General features: G+C 38.6%; 1 protein-coding gene across 6 annotated transcripts; it reads left to right on the forward strand.

Moving 5' to 3' along the window:
- The first annotated feature begins 22 nt into the window (after positions 1-22).
- On the forward strand, positions 23-15,401 carry ccdc153 (coiled-coil domain containing 153). Of its 6 annotated transcripts, none has more exons than XM_020047798.2 (7): positions 23-246; positions 825-912; positions 1,083-1,151; positions 1,518-1,637; positions 1,879-1,971; positions 2,420-2,550; positions 2,991-4,460. In XM_020047798.2, exons 2-7 carry the CDS (start codon positions 843-845, stop codon positions 3,117-3,119), a joined length of 612 nt encoding a protein of 203 aa, XP_019903357.1. In that variant the 5' UTR covers positions 23-246; positions 825-842; the 3' UTR covers positions 3,120-4,460. The 6 variants fall into 6 exon arrangements, with proteins under 6 accessions (XP_019903357.1, XP_019903367.1, XP_019903373.1 ...); XM_020047803.2 differs by having other exon boundaries at positions 227-314; XM_020047789.3 differs by lacking the exon at positions 23-246 and adding an exon at positions 15,033-15,401 and having other exon boundaries at positions 254-912; positions 2,991-3,150.
- Positions 15,402-16,040: the final 639 nt, after the last annotated feature.

Below are 16,040 nucleotides of genomic sequence, written 5' to 3' on the forward strand. Positions count from 1 at the left end.
ACCACGCCCTCTTCATGCGCTACCACGGTGCGAAAATACCGGAAAATGCCGACACGCGCCTGGTCTTCATGTTAGACTGCGTGAACGAGAACTTTATTTTTTAAGTACCGTAATGTTGCCGTTTTTGGTGACTACAAACAATAGAGGAGAACATTTTAATTAAACAGCTCTTCTTAACCAATCTGGAAGTAGAATCAAAGTTTTACGCCGGTCACATGAGTAGCCTACCCCAATGGAATTACCAAGGTGATTTAACGTGTCTGAGAAAGACGTTATGCTCAATATAGTCTACCATGCCTATGAGCTTTTCTTAGGTACGTAACGGAGTGGTTGGACTCAGCGCTTAGTGGTATATTGGAAATATCACCAACACTTCAGATACCTCATTGTTCTTTCAGATCGGTTACCAACGCAATTGGACTAGTAAAATGTGATATTAATAATTTTTATAGCAATAATCTGCGAATAGCTCCGTGGTATAGTCCATAAACTACACTCCCATCGTGCCTTATTGGTTACATATAGAGTAAGGATGCCCGTAATGGCTAATGGGTTTACAATTTACACCATTTAAAATAACGGTGTATCTAATCTGAATTCTGAGTTGTTAGGCGTATCCAATCAAATATAAAATGGCGTGCGCTCCAACGTGAGCATCTTTGCATGTCTCAAACAACGTCCCTACGTTCGTGAATACGTAGTCACCACAACAACTACGCGACACAATTGCGCACTAGCATACACACTGTTTATGATTTGATATTTTAATCAAAATAAAGTCTTATAGTGTTAAAAGAGGATTTAAAAAAACATTTGTTGTACAGCAATTTTGCAGCAGAATAATGCCTCCAAAGAAAAAGACAGTGAAAAAGAATGTCAAAAAGTCTAACACCAAAAAGAAAACCGATGAGGGTACGTTTTTGTTCCTTTTTTATGACGGCTGTTGATGTTCAGTTTTCGTTGCCTATATATACACATTTTCGTTTACTACTAATAACCTAATATTTTGTTTGATATACATCAACCAAGAACGCAAATGCCCTCAGCGTATCCGATTATTGTAATGCGCTGTATTTATTCAGGGAGGAATGAATTAGAGGAGAAGTACAAACAAAGTGAATTGGACGTTACAGTTCTGAAGGATCATCTTGGTAAGCTCCCTGCAATATACAGCACTTCTCTGCCTCAAAAAAAGTAATAATGTTGTCTCTGGAAAATACTAGAATATATATTTTTTGCTCTAATCCTAAAACACTTTTGATAAAAGATATTTTGAATCAGATAATTGGGAGTTTTGATCAACACAACTAGGCTTGACAGCCTCTAATGAAATTGTCATTTTGTAGGCTTGACTGTGACAACAGAGAACACAAGAGAACTAAATTAGAGGAGGCTACAACTGAGCTCACTCGGATGTTGAAAAACAATAAAACATCTAAAATCTGTATACAGAGATCCAGCTGTGCATCTGATAATGACAGCTTTTTGAACTATAACTAAACATATTCTCACAACAGCTCTGAGAGGGGATCTGACAAAACATGCCCAGTCCCTCTGTCATGACCTGAGGTCTCGTATCCGGGATATGGAGCAGGAGCTCCGTCATGAGAGACTGGACCGCAAAGACGTCTGTACAGGTTGGTGGATAGGAACCAACTCACGCACACACCAGGGAGTTTCCGAGGGTTGCCCATGCCAACCAAGGGTTCTGTTCTGAATGTATCCTATTTGTAGAGAAAAAAATAGATTCTCAATCTGCTGCAAAGGAAGAATCTGTATAATGAACGTGTCAACTCGTGTGGATCCCATTATTATATTGTGTGGAAAGTAATGTTATGGCTCCCTGAAGGTAATATGTGATAGTGTGATACCTTGCAGATCTCACCCATCAGTATAAGACCATGCAAACAGACATGACGATGAAAGTGAAAAGGATAGGGGAGGAGGTCACCTTACTGCGAGAACAGCTTGGTAAGCTGTTGAATACATGATATGAAGTGTTCTGTATAATCTTTTGAATATCTTAATTTTTTTTGGTATGTTATTTTTTATTTTATTTTACATAATCAGATACACTGTGTGTGTGTGTTGGAGAGACTAGTTAGGTTAGGAGAGGCTTGATGAGTCCTCAGTAATACGTTAGTCATTTGAAAATCATGCTTTGTCTAATCTAACTGAGGTTGTAGCAGTAAGAAGTACATCCTTTCACAGTGCTCCTGGCAAAGTTCAGATTCAGGTGAAATCCAGCATTGCTAATTAAAAAAAAGATTTGTCCCACCACCCAACACCACTCACCCACCCAACTTGCACACCTCCATCCAAAAGGTTTTCACACATCTCAAAGTGAACAGAATCGTTCGGTTTTATTTATAGCATCCCTGAAAATGTATCGGTGATAAGTGTGTGTGTCTGTGATCAGTTCATTGTCAGGAGAAGTTAAGCGCTGAGAGGAAAGAGCGTGAACAGATGCAGCAAGAGAAAGATGCCACAATAGCTGAGCTACAAAACAAACTGGACAACATGGAGATTGACTATGAGAAGATTCTGCATGTGAGTAAATTGTTTTCAACAAAGAGGGCTACGTTTTAGCATGGAAGTGAAGAAGTGACGGTTTTAACATGGAGAAACAGGAAGTGACTGCTACATGTTATTAATGTTGACTAGCAATGGTTTTGTTCACAATGGTGTGATGTCTTGGTGTCTTATGAGAGAAAATTGTGTTGGGATCACATTAAAGTAAACGGAAGTCAGGCAAGTATTTTACTAGGCAACCGATGAAAAACTGTAAATAATTCTGAACTTCACAAGATAGGGAACGTGTACAATTAGTGGGGGGAACTAAGATGTGAATGAAGCTGTCTGTGTAAACCTGACCATACTGAAATTATGTATGGGGTAGTACAGGCTCTTGTCAGAAGCAGTACAGTATATGGGCAGTCCAGTTGGATTCTGGACCCGTTGTGATACAATTCTTGATTAACCTCCTCCAGGACACTTTGGACAGTTTGACTTCTAACCTGGCCAAGGCCCGACTGCAGTGGGAGAAGGAAAGCATGTCATCCCATCAGCAGTACAAAGAGCTGCTTTTTGATTTTGGATTGAACTCAATGGACATCTGAAAGCTCGTGTCATGTAACAGGACTGTGCACGGTGAATATTTAGGGACCCAGTGAAAGTGCAGATCTAAAATCGGGTCCCGGTATCGACAGTATGTAATCATATTTTAATCTAGCTCCTTCGAGATGCTGATCATCGTCAAATAAATACTGGCCCTGATCACCATCCAAGAGTGGCTTTGGTAAAAGCAGACACACCCGTTGTTCAAATCAGTCAAGTGTCTCGGAATAGTAGTCTAGTTATATTTTTCTGATCTGAATGAATAATGTTTCATGGATGGTGGTACCTGAATTTAGAGCAACAATCCTCACGCTTCATACACCCTTCATACAGGCTTCATACACCCTTCATACACGCATCATACACCCTTCACTGACTACCACAATGGGACACTTTATGTATTGTACGATCGGACCCTTTCAATCTGACCGTCTGTGAACTTGTATTGAAACATTCTGCCTTTAGCCTTTTCTTGTCACTTGAGAGCATGTTTGAATGCATTCTGCATGTGAATATCCTGCGGATTATCTTGCATAAGCATGTTCGGTAGGGGTGGATATATTTTTGGTTGGTGCAAATAAACTCAAGTTTATAGTGCATATTATAAACTTCTTAAGCCTTTAAAACCTTTGATATGTTTTGTTGGCATGTCCTGCAGCGAAAACACATGATGAAATTAAAATATGTAATTTGTAAGAGAAGATATATTTCAGAAAGTCTCTTGATGTACATTGTATACATTTTGAACTCTGGTGTGGTACCTCTTTATGTCCACTAGATGTGGCCAATCATTGCACATTACATCCTTTCTTGTACAGTAGGTGAAAGAAAATCATAATATCCTTCTGCTAGAAAAACTGTACTGAAGCTTCGATTTGACCATCACTACCTCTGTTACATAGGATGCTAGTTCGTCCCAAGGCCTTACCCCTAATCTTCCGCCTTCATGCTGAGGGCCAAACTGAGAGGCATTAGTTTCCACTTTTCTAGTGTTAGCTGTGACTTGACTGAGAATCTAACCTTCCAACTTCAGGGCGGACTCTTACCACAGGGCCACTGAAAGGGTTTCAGTAGTTAGTGATACCCACTCAAAAGCTATTTGCATAGGCTCAAATGTTTGCATACCCTTGGAGAATTGGTAATAAATGTACCATTTCCAAAGAAAACATGAGTGAGCAGGCAAAACACATGTCTTTTATTTCTTATGGGATTCACATTCAACTGTAGATCACAACAGAATGGCACAATGACTATTTCTACCCAGAAACAGAATTGCAATTTAAAAAGCCACAGGTGTGGGAAATTCACCTTCAATTGCCATTTTCACCTGTGTGTGTCACCTGTGTGTGTCTGTAACAAGGCCAAACATTCAAGGGTATGAAAACTTTTGATCAGGGCCATTTGGGTGATTTCTGTTATCATTATAATTTAAAAAGGAGCCAAACAACTATGTGATAATAAATGGCCTACCTTTTTTTACGATCAGTCATATTTTCAAAATCAATGCCAGAATTTCACGGTTTCTGCCAGGGTGTGGAAACTTATGAGCACAACTGTATGCAGTGGTGCAAACAATATAATATAATAATTAAAATGGTATCATGAACACAAAACTGGTAAAGTGGATGGTTGTGTGAAGTGGGGATTTACTGGCCATATGTTGAGTGGCTTAAGGCCAAGTAGGACACAAGTACTGTAGGACAGCCAGAGGGGAACAAAGGGAAATAAACAAATGTTAATGCACATTTCCTGTCTTTCATAGGAAATGTGTTTAACCAAAATGAAATAGAAATAGAACCAAACAATGGAATGTCAAAGACAAATTATAAAAGTGCCCAAAATCCATGGCCCAGGAAATATGATTACCCTAGCCATTCAGCGTTGCTAGATTACATGTCATTTTCCCTGAGGGAAAAGGGATGAACAGATTTAACTTCCTAGACTCTTAAGTTGTGAGTCTTCTTTGCGGACTAGTGCTGTTTTTTTTTTTTATCTCATCTCTTAGGTAATGAGTCATTTTCTTAAGGATTAACACATTTTGTGCTTACAACCAATTACTGTTTTTCTATTGCTGTGGTGTTATTTTCAGAGGTACGTGGGCCATTTTCTGAACTCGGTGCAAAATTTAAAAATGATTATCAAAAATGCAGTGGTTTTTTAAACTCTAATCACATTAAATTGTTAGAAGTAATAAACAAAATCCTACACTGACATTTTCAACAATACAATGTTTCATATTGCAATAAATGTTCATCAAAAGCATTTGCCTTTTATGTCTCCCATTGCTTATGATTGTCTTCTCTCTTGTTAAGGTACATTTTACTAATTCTTTACTAATTAAGATATGTTACTTACTAATTAACCCGATGGCTTTTTTGAGATAATTACTTTACCATTTTGTAAACCTAGAGATTAAAGCGACTTTGTCTTGAACTACTGATTATGTACTGTATGTGAAATAGCAGCAACATACAATGTATGATACTCTAATGTATGATATTCTAATGTATGATACTCTAATGTATGACACTCCAATGTATGGTACTCTAATGCAGTGGTTCCCAACCAGGGATACTAAGACCCCTGGGCCTCTCCACAGTGGGTACTTGAAAACACTCATGACAGCATAGATTTACAGGTGAAATTTACATGAAGGGGTACTCCAGGGGTACTCCAAGCAGTGCAAATTATTTTGGGGGGTACATTAACTGAAAAGGGTTGGGGGCCACTGCTCTAATGTATGGTACTCTTATGTATGCTGTTGACTGTTGTGATTTTACTTCAAATCACCTGCTGTAAAACATTTGATATTGACAAGATCAAAAATGACATTGACAAGATTGTGTGTTACAAATACATCCCTTGTCAGGAAAATATGCAACCAAGACATACGTTTACTGAAATTGCATTGAATTGGAACAGGACATACTGTAATTATGTCATCTATATCACTAGACTGTACACACTAATACTGCATGAGACTGTACACACTGTAATTTTGTATTAGACTGTACACACTGTAATACTGTACACACTGTAATACAGTGTCATCTATATCACTAGACTGTACACACTAATACTGCATTAGACTGTACACACTGTAATTTTGTATTAGACTGTAACACTGTAGTACTGTACACACTGTAATACTGGATTAGACTGTACACACTAATACTGGATTAGACTGTAAACACTAATACTGCATTAGACTGTATACACTGTAATAGTGGATTAGACTGTAAACACTAATACTGCATTAGACTGTACACACTGTAATACTGTACACACTAATACTGCATTAGACTGTACACACTGTAATACTGCATTAGACTGTACACACTAATATGTATTAGACTGTACCCACTGTAATACTGGATTAGACTGTACACAATAATACCGCATTAGACTGTACACACTGTAATACTGCATTAGACTGTACACAATAATACCGCATTAGACTGTACACACTGTAATACTGGATTAGACTGTACACAATAATACTGCATTAGACTGTACACACTGTAATACTGCATTAGACTGTACACACTAATATGTATTAGACTGTACACACTGTAATACTGCATTAGACTGTAAACACTAATATTGCATTAGACTGTACACACTGTAATACTGGATTAGACTGTAAACACTGTAATACTGCATTAGACTGTACACACTAATATGTATTAGACTGTACACACTGTAATACTGCATTAGACTGTATACACTAATATGTATTAGACTGTACCCACTGTAATACTGGATTAGACTGTACACAATAATACCGCATTAGACTGTACACACTGTAATACTGCATTAGACCGTACACACTAATATGTATTAGACTGTACCCACTGTAATACTGGATTAGACTATACACAATAATACCGCATTACACTGTACGCACTGTACTACTGGATTAGACTGTAAACACTGTAATACTGCATTAGACTGTACACACTGTAATACTGGATTAGACTGTATACACTAATATGTATTAGACTGTACCCACTTTAATACTGGTTTAGACTGTGAACAATAATACCGCATTACACTGTACGCACTGTAATACTGGATTAGACTGTAAACACTGTAATACTGCATTAGACTGTACACACTGTAATACTGTACACACTAATACTGCATTAGACTACACACTAATACTGCATTAGACTGTACACACTGTAATACTGCATTAGACTGTAAACAATAATATTGCATTAGACTGTACACACTGTAATACTGCATTGGACTGTACACACTGTAAAACTGGATTAGACCTGTACACACTGTAAAACTGTACTATACTGTACACACTGTAATACTGGATTAGACTGTACACACTGTAGAACTGTCATTTGTATAACTGGACTTAACTCTGTCCACTATAAAACTGTAATTTATGCTATTTGCCAAGCAAACACTATGATACAAAATAACAATCAGTGCCGGTATTTCTACATGTAACCTCAGCGGGAATCATGTCTACACATAGGAATCATTTCTATGTATTACACCAGTGGGAATCATTTCAATACGTATGCCCAGTATGAATAATTTCTATGCTTGTGTTTCTCCTGGTAGAGTTTGTAAGAGCATGGTGATTCCCATTGGGGTTACACACAGAAATGATTCCCACTGGGGTTACACACAGAAATGATATGTAACCCCAGTGGGAATCACCATGCTCTTACAAACTCTACCAGGAGACACACAAGGCCACTACAATACATGCAGTGTGCACAATAGTGATGGCCATTCGAGGCTTCATTAGCGTTATTTTAGCAGCAGGATATTATGCTGCCAGCACTCAGATCTAGCCTGTGAAAAAGAACAGACAAGAATAACATTGGAAAGGACATTAAACATAAAATGTACGGACTAGATTGTTAACGATATTACCTTATATATTTCAATGATGGCTTTTATTTTGAAAAAGAAAATCTTAGTTAGCACTGCTAGCATATTATCCTGCTGCTAGAAAAACGTTAATGAAGCCTCAAATGGCCATCACGAGTGCACAACACAATACTTTCCCATAAAACACATGAATACATACAGGCAGACCACGTTTGACTACCACCACCAGAGAACACATTTACGGAGGTGTCACTGATAGGGTTAGAGTGGTCGCAAATTGACAGGGCCACAGGTACAGTTGGATGTAACTACTGAGCCTTCATTAGGGTGGCAATATTTCTTTCATAATTCTGAAGACCGTAGTTTTCCACTGGAGCCGGTAGGTGTCTCTGCTGCTTTATGCTCTGAACTATTTTTATTTCTCTCCCTGGTGCACACAGCAAGCAAGCTTGTGGCGTTTGTGTGTAGCGGAGCAAGTGTGCTAGAATGGTACTACACGCCATGATTAGACATTCTAATTTTTGTTGACAGCAGGGCATATAGGTTGCTATTAAGTCCTCGCTGTCACAAATTTGAGATGCTCTCCTGCTGATTAAGCCGAATATACTGTTAATGTGATTACCCACAAAAGCATCTGCTTTTTATGCCTGTGTAATTCAAGCTGTGTGCACGTGTTTGTTTAAATGTTCTTTAGTGTGTGTGTGTGTGTGTGTGTGATTAGGTCTATGTGTACCAGATGCCTCCACAAAAAATACTAAATTCTGAGAAATCAATCCCTACAAAGATTTTTGCTCTAGTCCCCACTAGGAAATAATTGATTTCTGACTTAGGTGTTAGGTTTATAAGGTTACACATCCAACTTTGCAGTGGTTATACTTCCAGCCCACTCACTGTTTCCACTTCACCTCTCTGTGATACCGACCATCAATGAAAAAGCTGTGGGGAAAAAACCCAGTACAAATATGTAAGGATATTGTTGCTCCGATCTCCTTTAAAAAAAAAAAAATGGAGTTACTTTTAGGTTTCGGTATTACAACTTAATAATCCTTGTGTTTTTGCATGGTTACGTTTAGGCATAAAGGTTATTCTATTGATGTTTAGGTCCGATTTAGGTTTGGGCCCAGGGGAGAACCAATACGGACTTCTGGGTTTAAACAAGGATTGAAAAACAAACGTATGCGTATACGTTTATTGAGGTTAAAGTTAGGGTTAGGTTTACTTGGATGAAAAATTTAGATTTCTGGGTGTCAAGCCAGTATAGAGTATAGAAAAACAAATGTTTGTGTGTGTTTTATTGCATTTGTCACTGTGTGTGTGTGTGTGTATGTCTCTCATCCTGCTGAGATCTGCATTCTTTTTCCAGAGCAACTTTATGTGCAGGCTGATGTGTCTCTCAGTTTCACACACACTCTTGCTGCTAAGCAATCAATGTTTCCCCATCCGAGGGCCATCGATCAGGGCAGGAATGAAGAGCGAGGGGAGCAAGCAAAGTAAATGAACCTCCATTTTATTTATCTGAAAGACAAACAATGTCAGGATGTTTGGGTCAATATGTCCAACAACTAGTATCTGGGAACAAAAGACAGGGATGTAGACCCAGAAAGCGTCTCACCTTGGCCAGAAACACACCTGCTTGGCTCTGAATACCACCTTTCCTTATGCACAATGGGTTATTGCAGTGTTGTCAGCAAATCAATATAGGGTCACTATCAATAATAAAAAATAAAAAAATCGGTATTTATGTGCTAACCAGTTGCCATTGTTCTTTTACTGTGGTACTTAAATAAGGGCAATTGGTATAATATATATATTTTTTTCATATTTTATAAGCCTTGACAAGCAGGTGTACCTGTAGAAAACAATGTCATTAAGATGGTTTCATTCAGTGAAACAAGTGTTGCCATTGCAGCTTGGCAACACAATGTTCTAATAAATTGGGTAAATAACCATGGTTTCTGGTAGGATTCAAAAATCTCCTCTTGAAGATGTTATGACCATATTTCAACTTCAAACACGTAAAATGGATACGTACACTACTGTTCATAAATGTGTCACCCACTTGTCAATGGATGAGGTATATTAGGCAGCAATTGAAAATGATGTCCTCAAAGTTCATGTGTTAGAAGAAGGAAAAATGGACAAGCGTAAGGATCTGAGCGACTAGGGCCAAATTGTGATGCCTAGATGACTGGGTCAGAGTAGATCCAAAACTGCAGCCCTTGTGGGGTGTTCCCGGTCTGCAGTGGTCAGTACCAGTGTAGGAATTTCACGATGGCCATGGCCGTCGTAGCCCTAAAATTACGAAATTCCAAGCCTGGTCAGTACCCATCAAATGTGGTCCAAGGAAGGAAAAGCAGTGAACTGGCAACAGGGTCATGGCCAAGGCTCATTGATGCACGTGGGGAGTGAAGGCTGGCCCGTGTGGTCCGATCCAACAGACGAGCTATTGTAACTCTACCTACTGTGAGTATTGTTGCAGACCATGTGCACCCTTTCATGGCAACGATATTTCCTGATGGCATTGGCCTCTTTAAGCAGGATAATGAGCCCTTGCCACAAAGCAAAAATGGTTCAGGAATGGTTTGAGGAACACAACAAGGAGTTCAAGGTGTTGACTTGGCCTCCAGATCTCAATCGAAACGAGCATCTGAAACTAACGTCTTGGTGCCAGATACCACAGCACACATTCAGAGGTCTAATGGAGTCCGTGCCTTGACGGGTCAGGGCTGCTTTGATGGCAAAAGTGGGACCTACACAATATTAGGCAGGTGGTCATAATGTTATGGCTGATCAGTGTATTTTGGCCATTAAAATAACATAAAATTATACAGTGTAGACATTGTTAGTGTTGTAAATGACAGTTGTATCTGGAAACGTCTGGTTTTTAATGGAATATCTACATGGGCATACAGAGGCCCATTATCAGCAAACACCAGTCCTCTGTTTCATTGGCACATTGTGTTTGTTAATCCAAGTTCATAATTTTAACCGGCTATGTGATTATTAGAAAACCGTTATGTTAGCATAGCTGAAAACTGTTGTGCTGATTAAAGAAGCAATAAAACTGGCCTTCTTTGGACTAGTTCAGCATCTGAAGAATCAGCAGTTGTGGGTTTGATTACAGGCTCAAAATGGACAGAAAAAGCTTTATTCTGGAACTTGTCGGTCTATTCTTGTTCGGGAAATGAAGGCTATTGCATTCAAGAAATTTACAAGGAACTGAAGATTTTGTACAACAATATGTAGTACTCCCTTCACAGAACAGTGAAAACTGTCCCTAAGCAGAAAAGAAAGAGGAGTGGGAGGCCCCGGTGCACAACTGAGCAAGAGGACAAATAAATAGACTTTCTAGTTTGAGAAACAAATGCTTTACAGGTTCTCAACTGGCAACTTCATTAAATAGCACCCGCAAAACACCAGGCTCAATGTCAGTAGTAAAGAGCTCCAGGCAACTCCAGGATGCTGGCCTTCTAGGTAGAGTTGCAAAGAAGAAGCCATATATCAGACTGGCCAATAAAAAGAAAAGATTAAGGTTGGCAAAAGAAAGAAGACACGGGAAAAACTCTGGAGATGTCATTTATTATTAGGAGATGTCAATTCTAGATGTCATTACTATTTGACATCATTACTAGGAGAAGTCATCTGTTGGAGATGTCATTACTAATTGACATCATTACTAGGAGAAGTCACCTTTTGGAGATGTCATTACTAATTGACATCATTACTAGGAGAAGTCATCTCTTGGAGATGACATTACTGGTTGACATCATTACTAGGAGAAGTCACTTCTTGGAAATGTCATTACTAGTTGACATCATTACTAGGAGATGTCATTACTAGTGGACATCATTACTAGGAGAAGTCACCTTTTGGAGATGTCATTACTAGTTGACATCATTACTAGGAGACGTCATTATTAGATGTAATATGCTAGTAATAGGTCATTGCCAGGAGACGTCTTTACTAGGAGACATAAATATTAGGAGACATAACAGGCCCAAATAAGCCTGGCAGAATGTCTTTGGTCGTGGATGATGTGCTGGGTGTACACTACGCACCTTGCAAAATCCAAGCTTTGTCGAGCCTCTCATATTGAGCTGTAAAAATGTGTTTGATCTGATTTTATAAATGGATTATTATACTTTTTAAAGAATGTTTTAAAATATTGAACCAGCGCCAAATTTTAAATAAAGGGAAAGTGAGTGAACAAATACGATTTGTAGTGTATCCATTGATCTCAATGATGGCATGCCTTCCAAGTCCATACAGAGCAAGGTTTTACACGTCACACGGCTTTCTCCAATGTATCCTACACAGAAAACCATAATAGAAGATAAATGCTCTTAAAAATCAGTGAAGAAAGGTTAGTTGTCAATAAGCATGTTTGAATTAAGCCGTGAAATCTGTTATAATATTTGTTCTGTCCTTTCTGGTGGATGTCACAGAATTTGTAACCAGTGTTGTATTGCTCATTTTAAAAAGGCCTATATTTCAATTAACTGAAAATGACAGATTGTACTTTGAATGAAGGCAAAAATGACCCTCTTCTTTCATTTCAATTATTTTTTTGTACATAAAATTACTTAAAAAGTATACAGGGGGACCAATTCCTGATTAAGAGAAGATTTTACATGATTGAAGCTTTTAGATAATACATTTTTGCCATCCAAGATTCTATTTTCATTATACAAGTAGGCACATGAAACATTTCTTAGCTTACCATTTCAATTAAAGTGATAACATAGCTGTAATTCCCAAATCTGCGCTATTGCTACGATATGCTTTCTGAATGGGCGGGGTGGGGGGTGGGGGGGGTCTTTATTACCCTGGCAAATGCAACACATCATGAATTAAGGACCCTTGTGTTAACCTTGGCTGGTTTTAGCTGCAGCAGGGATACATCTCCTGTTTCTGCAGCGTGTGGCAGAGTGACATTGGACACACTGGTGCCCTTACCCACACTGTTTTGTAGGACTTTCCCGACCTTCCAGTCTAAAGATGGACACTAACCCAGAAGCCACTGAAATGCATCGGATAGTAACTGGGAGTATTATCAGAATATATTTTTTTGGGGAAAAAAGAATGTACCCACCACCACCACCACCACCAACGCAAAGAAGCTCTCTGTCCTTGTTCAACAGGATTTAAGTGCAGCCTTGGAGACTGTAGATCATGTCATTCTCCTGGACAACACTGCATAATTGGCCTATCAGGCTCAGTACTGAACAGGTTCTGTTTGACAGAGGTGAACGTGTTCAACATTATATCGTCCGCTTTTTAGTAAAAGGATTTAGGAAACATGGGTGAGTGTTTATTGTTGGGCCAATCATTAGAGTGTTAGTCCAATTTCAATTTTATTGATGATCTTAAAGCCTATCAAGAGAAACTGACCACACAATTCATTATCCGGCACTAAATAAACCCACCCAGACTAAAGAGGTATGATTTTAGGCTCTGACAGATAAACTACCACTCCAAAGACCTAGGTAGGATTTTAGACTGACAGACAAGCTCCCACTCTAAAGACCTAGTTATGATTTTAGACTCTGACAGACAAGCTACCACTCTAAAGACCCAGGTTGATCTGTGTAGTGAAACAGAGGGTAAGACCTTGAGATTAAGGTTATTTGTACAAGGCTTGCATTTTGAAGCCCACATCCATAAAGTGACAAAATCAACTTTACATTGCATACAAAATACTGACAGATTGTCTCGGACAAAACCTACAGACTAATGTGTGCATTTATCTTCAGCAGGCTTGACTACTCTTCTTTCTGGCCCTTTCCCCTCAAAAAGAGTTTTACAAATTACAATTCATTCAGAATGCAGCCACACGTGCACTAACAAAGACAGCACACATAGCACATATTTTAAAGTCCCTGCACTGGTGGCCTGTTAGTTTAAGAAGTATTGCTTTATTGATTTTATTAAGCATGACATGGTCTTGCACCCAAATATGTCTTACATGCTTTTAAGTATCTGGTTGCCCTGGCTTTTTAGTAGTAGGTCTGAAGGAAAATGTTTGTTGAGGCTGCCTTCAGTCACTACGGTCACAGCCTTAGAAAGATCAAAAGAAGATCAGAAATACATTTTTTGGTAACACACCATTTTTACTGTTATTTTCATCTTATTAAACACATTTGATTATATTTACTTTTGTGCATTACTCTCTTGGTTCCACAATTTACAATTTTCCTTTTAATAGTGTAAAATAAGTGTCAAATGAATTAATCATTAATTAGTGTAAAATACAAAGTGTAATCTTATATTTCTTTGACATAAGAACTTTGAAATCTCCTGAAAGAAATGTGCTGTGTCCAAAACATTGGGTTGGATTTTGCATAGCCAAACAATGTTCAATTCAGACAATAGGACAAACAGGAAACCCTCAGAATGACATTTTATGTTTTTAGAAAGGTTTTTATAGTGGAATAAAAATGACAACATGAGAAAATAAAGCATATAAAATATAGCAGCCAAATCCTGCCATCCTACTCAGGGTCTCCCAGTAAAAGACTCAGAGAGTGGTTGTTCTACATGACAATTCCTTTTCATTCCAGTTCAACTCCCTTTAGCATTCAAAGTAATTGGCAATCTTATTCCAACTACGCTTCATTGAATGTCTTAGTAAATGTGTTGATGAATAAAAAAGTTGGGTACATGGAATCCCATTTTTCTTTCGCTAGGCTCGGAGCCTTCTCCAACTGACTAGAAGTTGCTTTTGGGTCTGTCCAGAATTGGACACTATCCCCCATATAGTACACTTCTCACGACCGGGTGAGGGAAGACCACGACAATGGGGTACACCGGTATTTGTGTGTATGTGTTTGCAGAAGGCTATTTGCTGCAGATTCTTGTTAAGCTGGCTGAGGGGCATGTAGAAATAAAGCCCTTTGAACCTCAACTGGGAAACCCTGGTTGAGAATCCTGTATTTACACACAGATGACAATAATGCTCCATAAGAAGATTATGTGCAGTGACAGCATAGCCTCTGTATGAGATAACAATTAGTGCTGAACAGAATTTTCTTGACCTCTCTCCCTGTATTCCATAGGAGCTGGAGAACATCAAGCACCTCTATGAGGGCACAGTCACACAGCAAACCCAGGACAACTTCAGTCACAGGATAAACCTTCTTGAAGAGCAAAAAAGAAACATCATTTATTTACGGGTATGGAAACATGTATCACTGCTCTTAAAAGGGGTCAAATAAACAAACATTACAAGAGAAAAAATACATTTGATGATCCTAAATATCAGTTTGGAATATCCATGGAATAGTGTTGGGTGCAAACCAAGAGGAAAGATTTTGTAACCAGGGGTAAAAGGCTAGGTTTGGTCCAGTAAGCTGGTCTGATTTTGGTTCAATCTGGTCTCTAAGCATAATATATAGTGTGAGCACACCATTCATGAAAAAAACTAAATGCAAAGAAAACTATAGGCAACTCCACCAATATTCTACATTATCCCATGTCAGTTGAATTGAAATGAATAGCCTAAAATGTGCCATGCTTTAACAATAACATTTTGTCAAGGAGTGTCTAAAAAGGAGACATAGACATAGGAGACATACAGAAATGGACATAAACTGATGGACATACACCAGTGGACATAAACCATTGGAAATACACCAGTGGACATAAACCATTGGAAATACACCAGTGGACATAAACCATTGGAAATACACCAGTGGACATAAACCATTGGAAATACACCAGTGGACATAAACCATTGGAAATACACCAGTGGACATAAACCATTGGAAATACACCAGTGGACATAAACCATTGGAAATACACCAGTGGACATAAACCATTGGAAATACACCAGTGGACATAAACCATTGGAAATACACCAGTGGACATAAACCATTGGAAATACACCAGTGGACATAAACCATTGGAAATACACCAGTGGACATAAACCATTGGAAATACACCAGTGGACATAAACCATTGGAAATACACCAGTGGACATAAACCATTGGAAATACACCAGTGGACATAAACCATTGGAAATACACCAGTGGACATAAACCATTGGAAATACACCAGTGGACATA

The sequence above is a fragment of the Esox lucius genome, chromosome 1, assembly GCF_011004845.1.
Source record: "Esox lucius isolate fEsoLuc1 chromosome 1, fEsoLuc1.pri, whole genome shotgun sequence".
Taxonomy (NCBI): Eukaryota; Metazoa; Chordata; class Actinopteri; order Esociformes; family Esocidae; genus Esox; species Esox lucius.

Bases quoted from the DNA above. Each gene is read 5' to 3' on its own strand.
- ccdc153 (XM_020047798.2), top strand. From the start codon at position 843: ATGCCTCCAAAGAAAAAGACAGTGAAAAAGAATGTCAAAAAGTCTAAC. The intron at 1,972-2,419 runs GTAAGCTGTTGA...GTCTGTGATCAG, and splicing joins CTTACTGCGAGAACAGCTTG to TTCATTGTCAGGAGAAGTTA. The intron at 2,551-2,990 runs GTGAGTAAATTG...AACCTCCTCCAG, and splicing joins ACTATGAGAAGATTCTGCAT to GACACTTTGGACAGTTTGAC.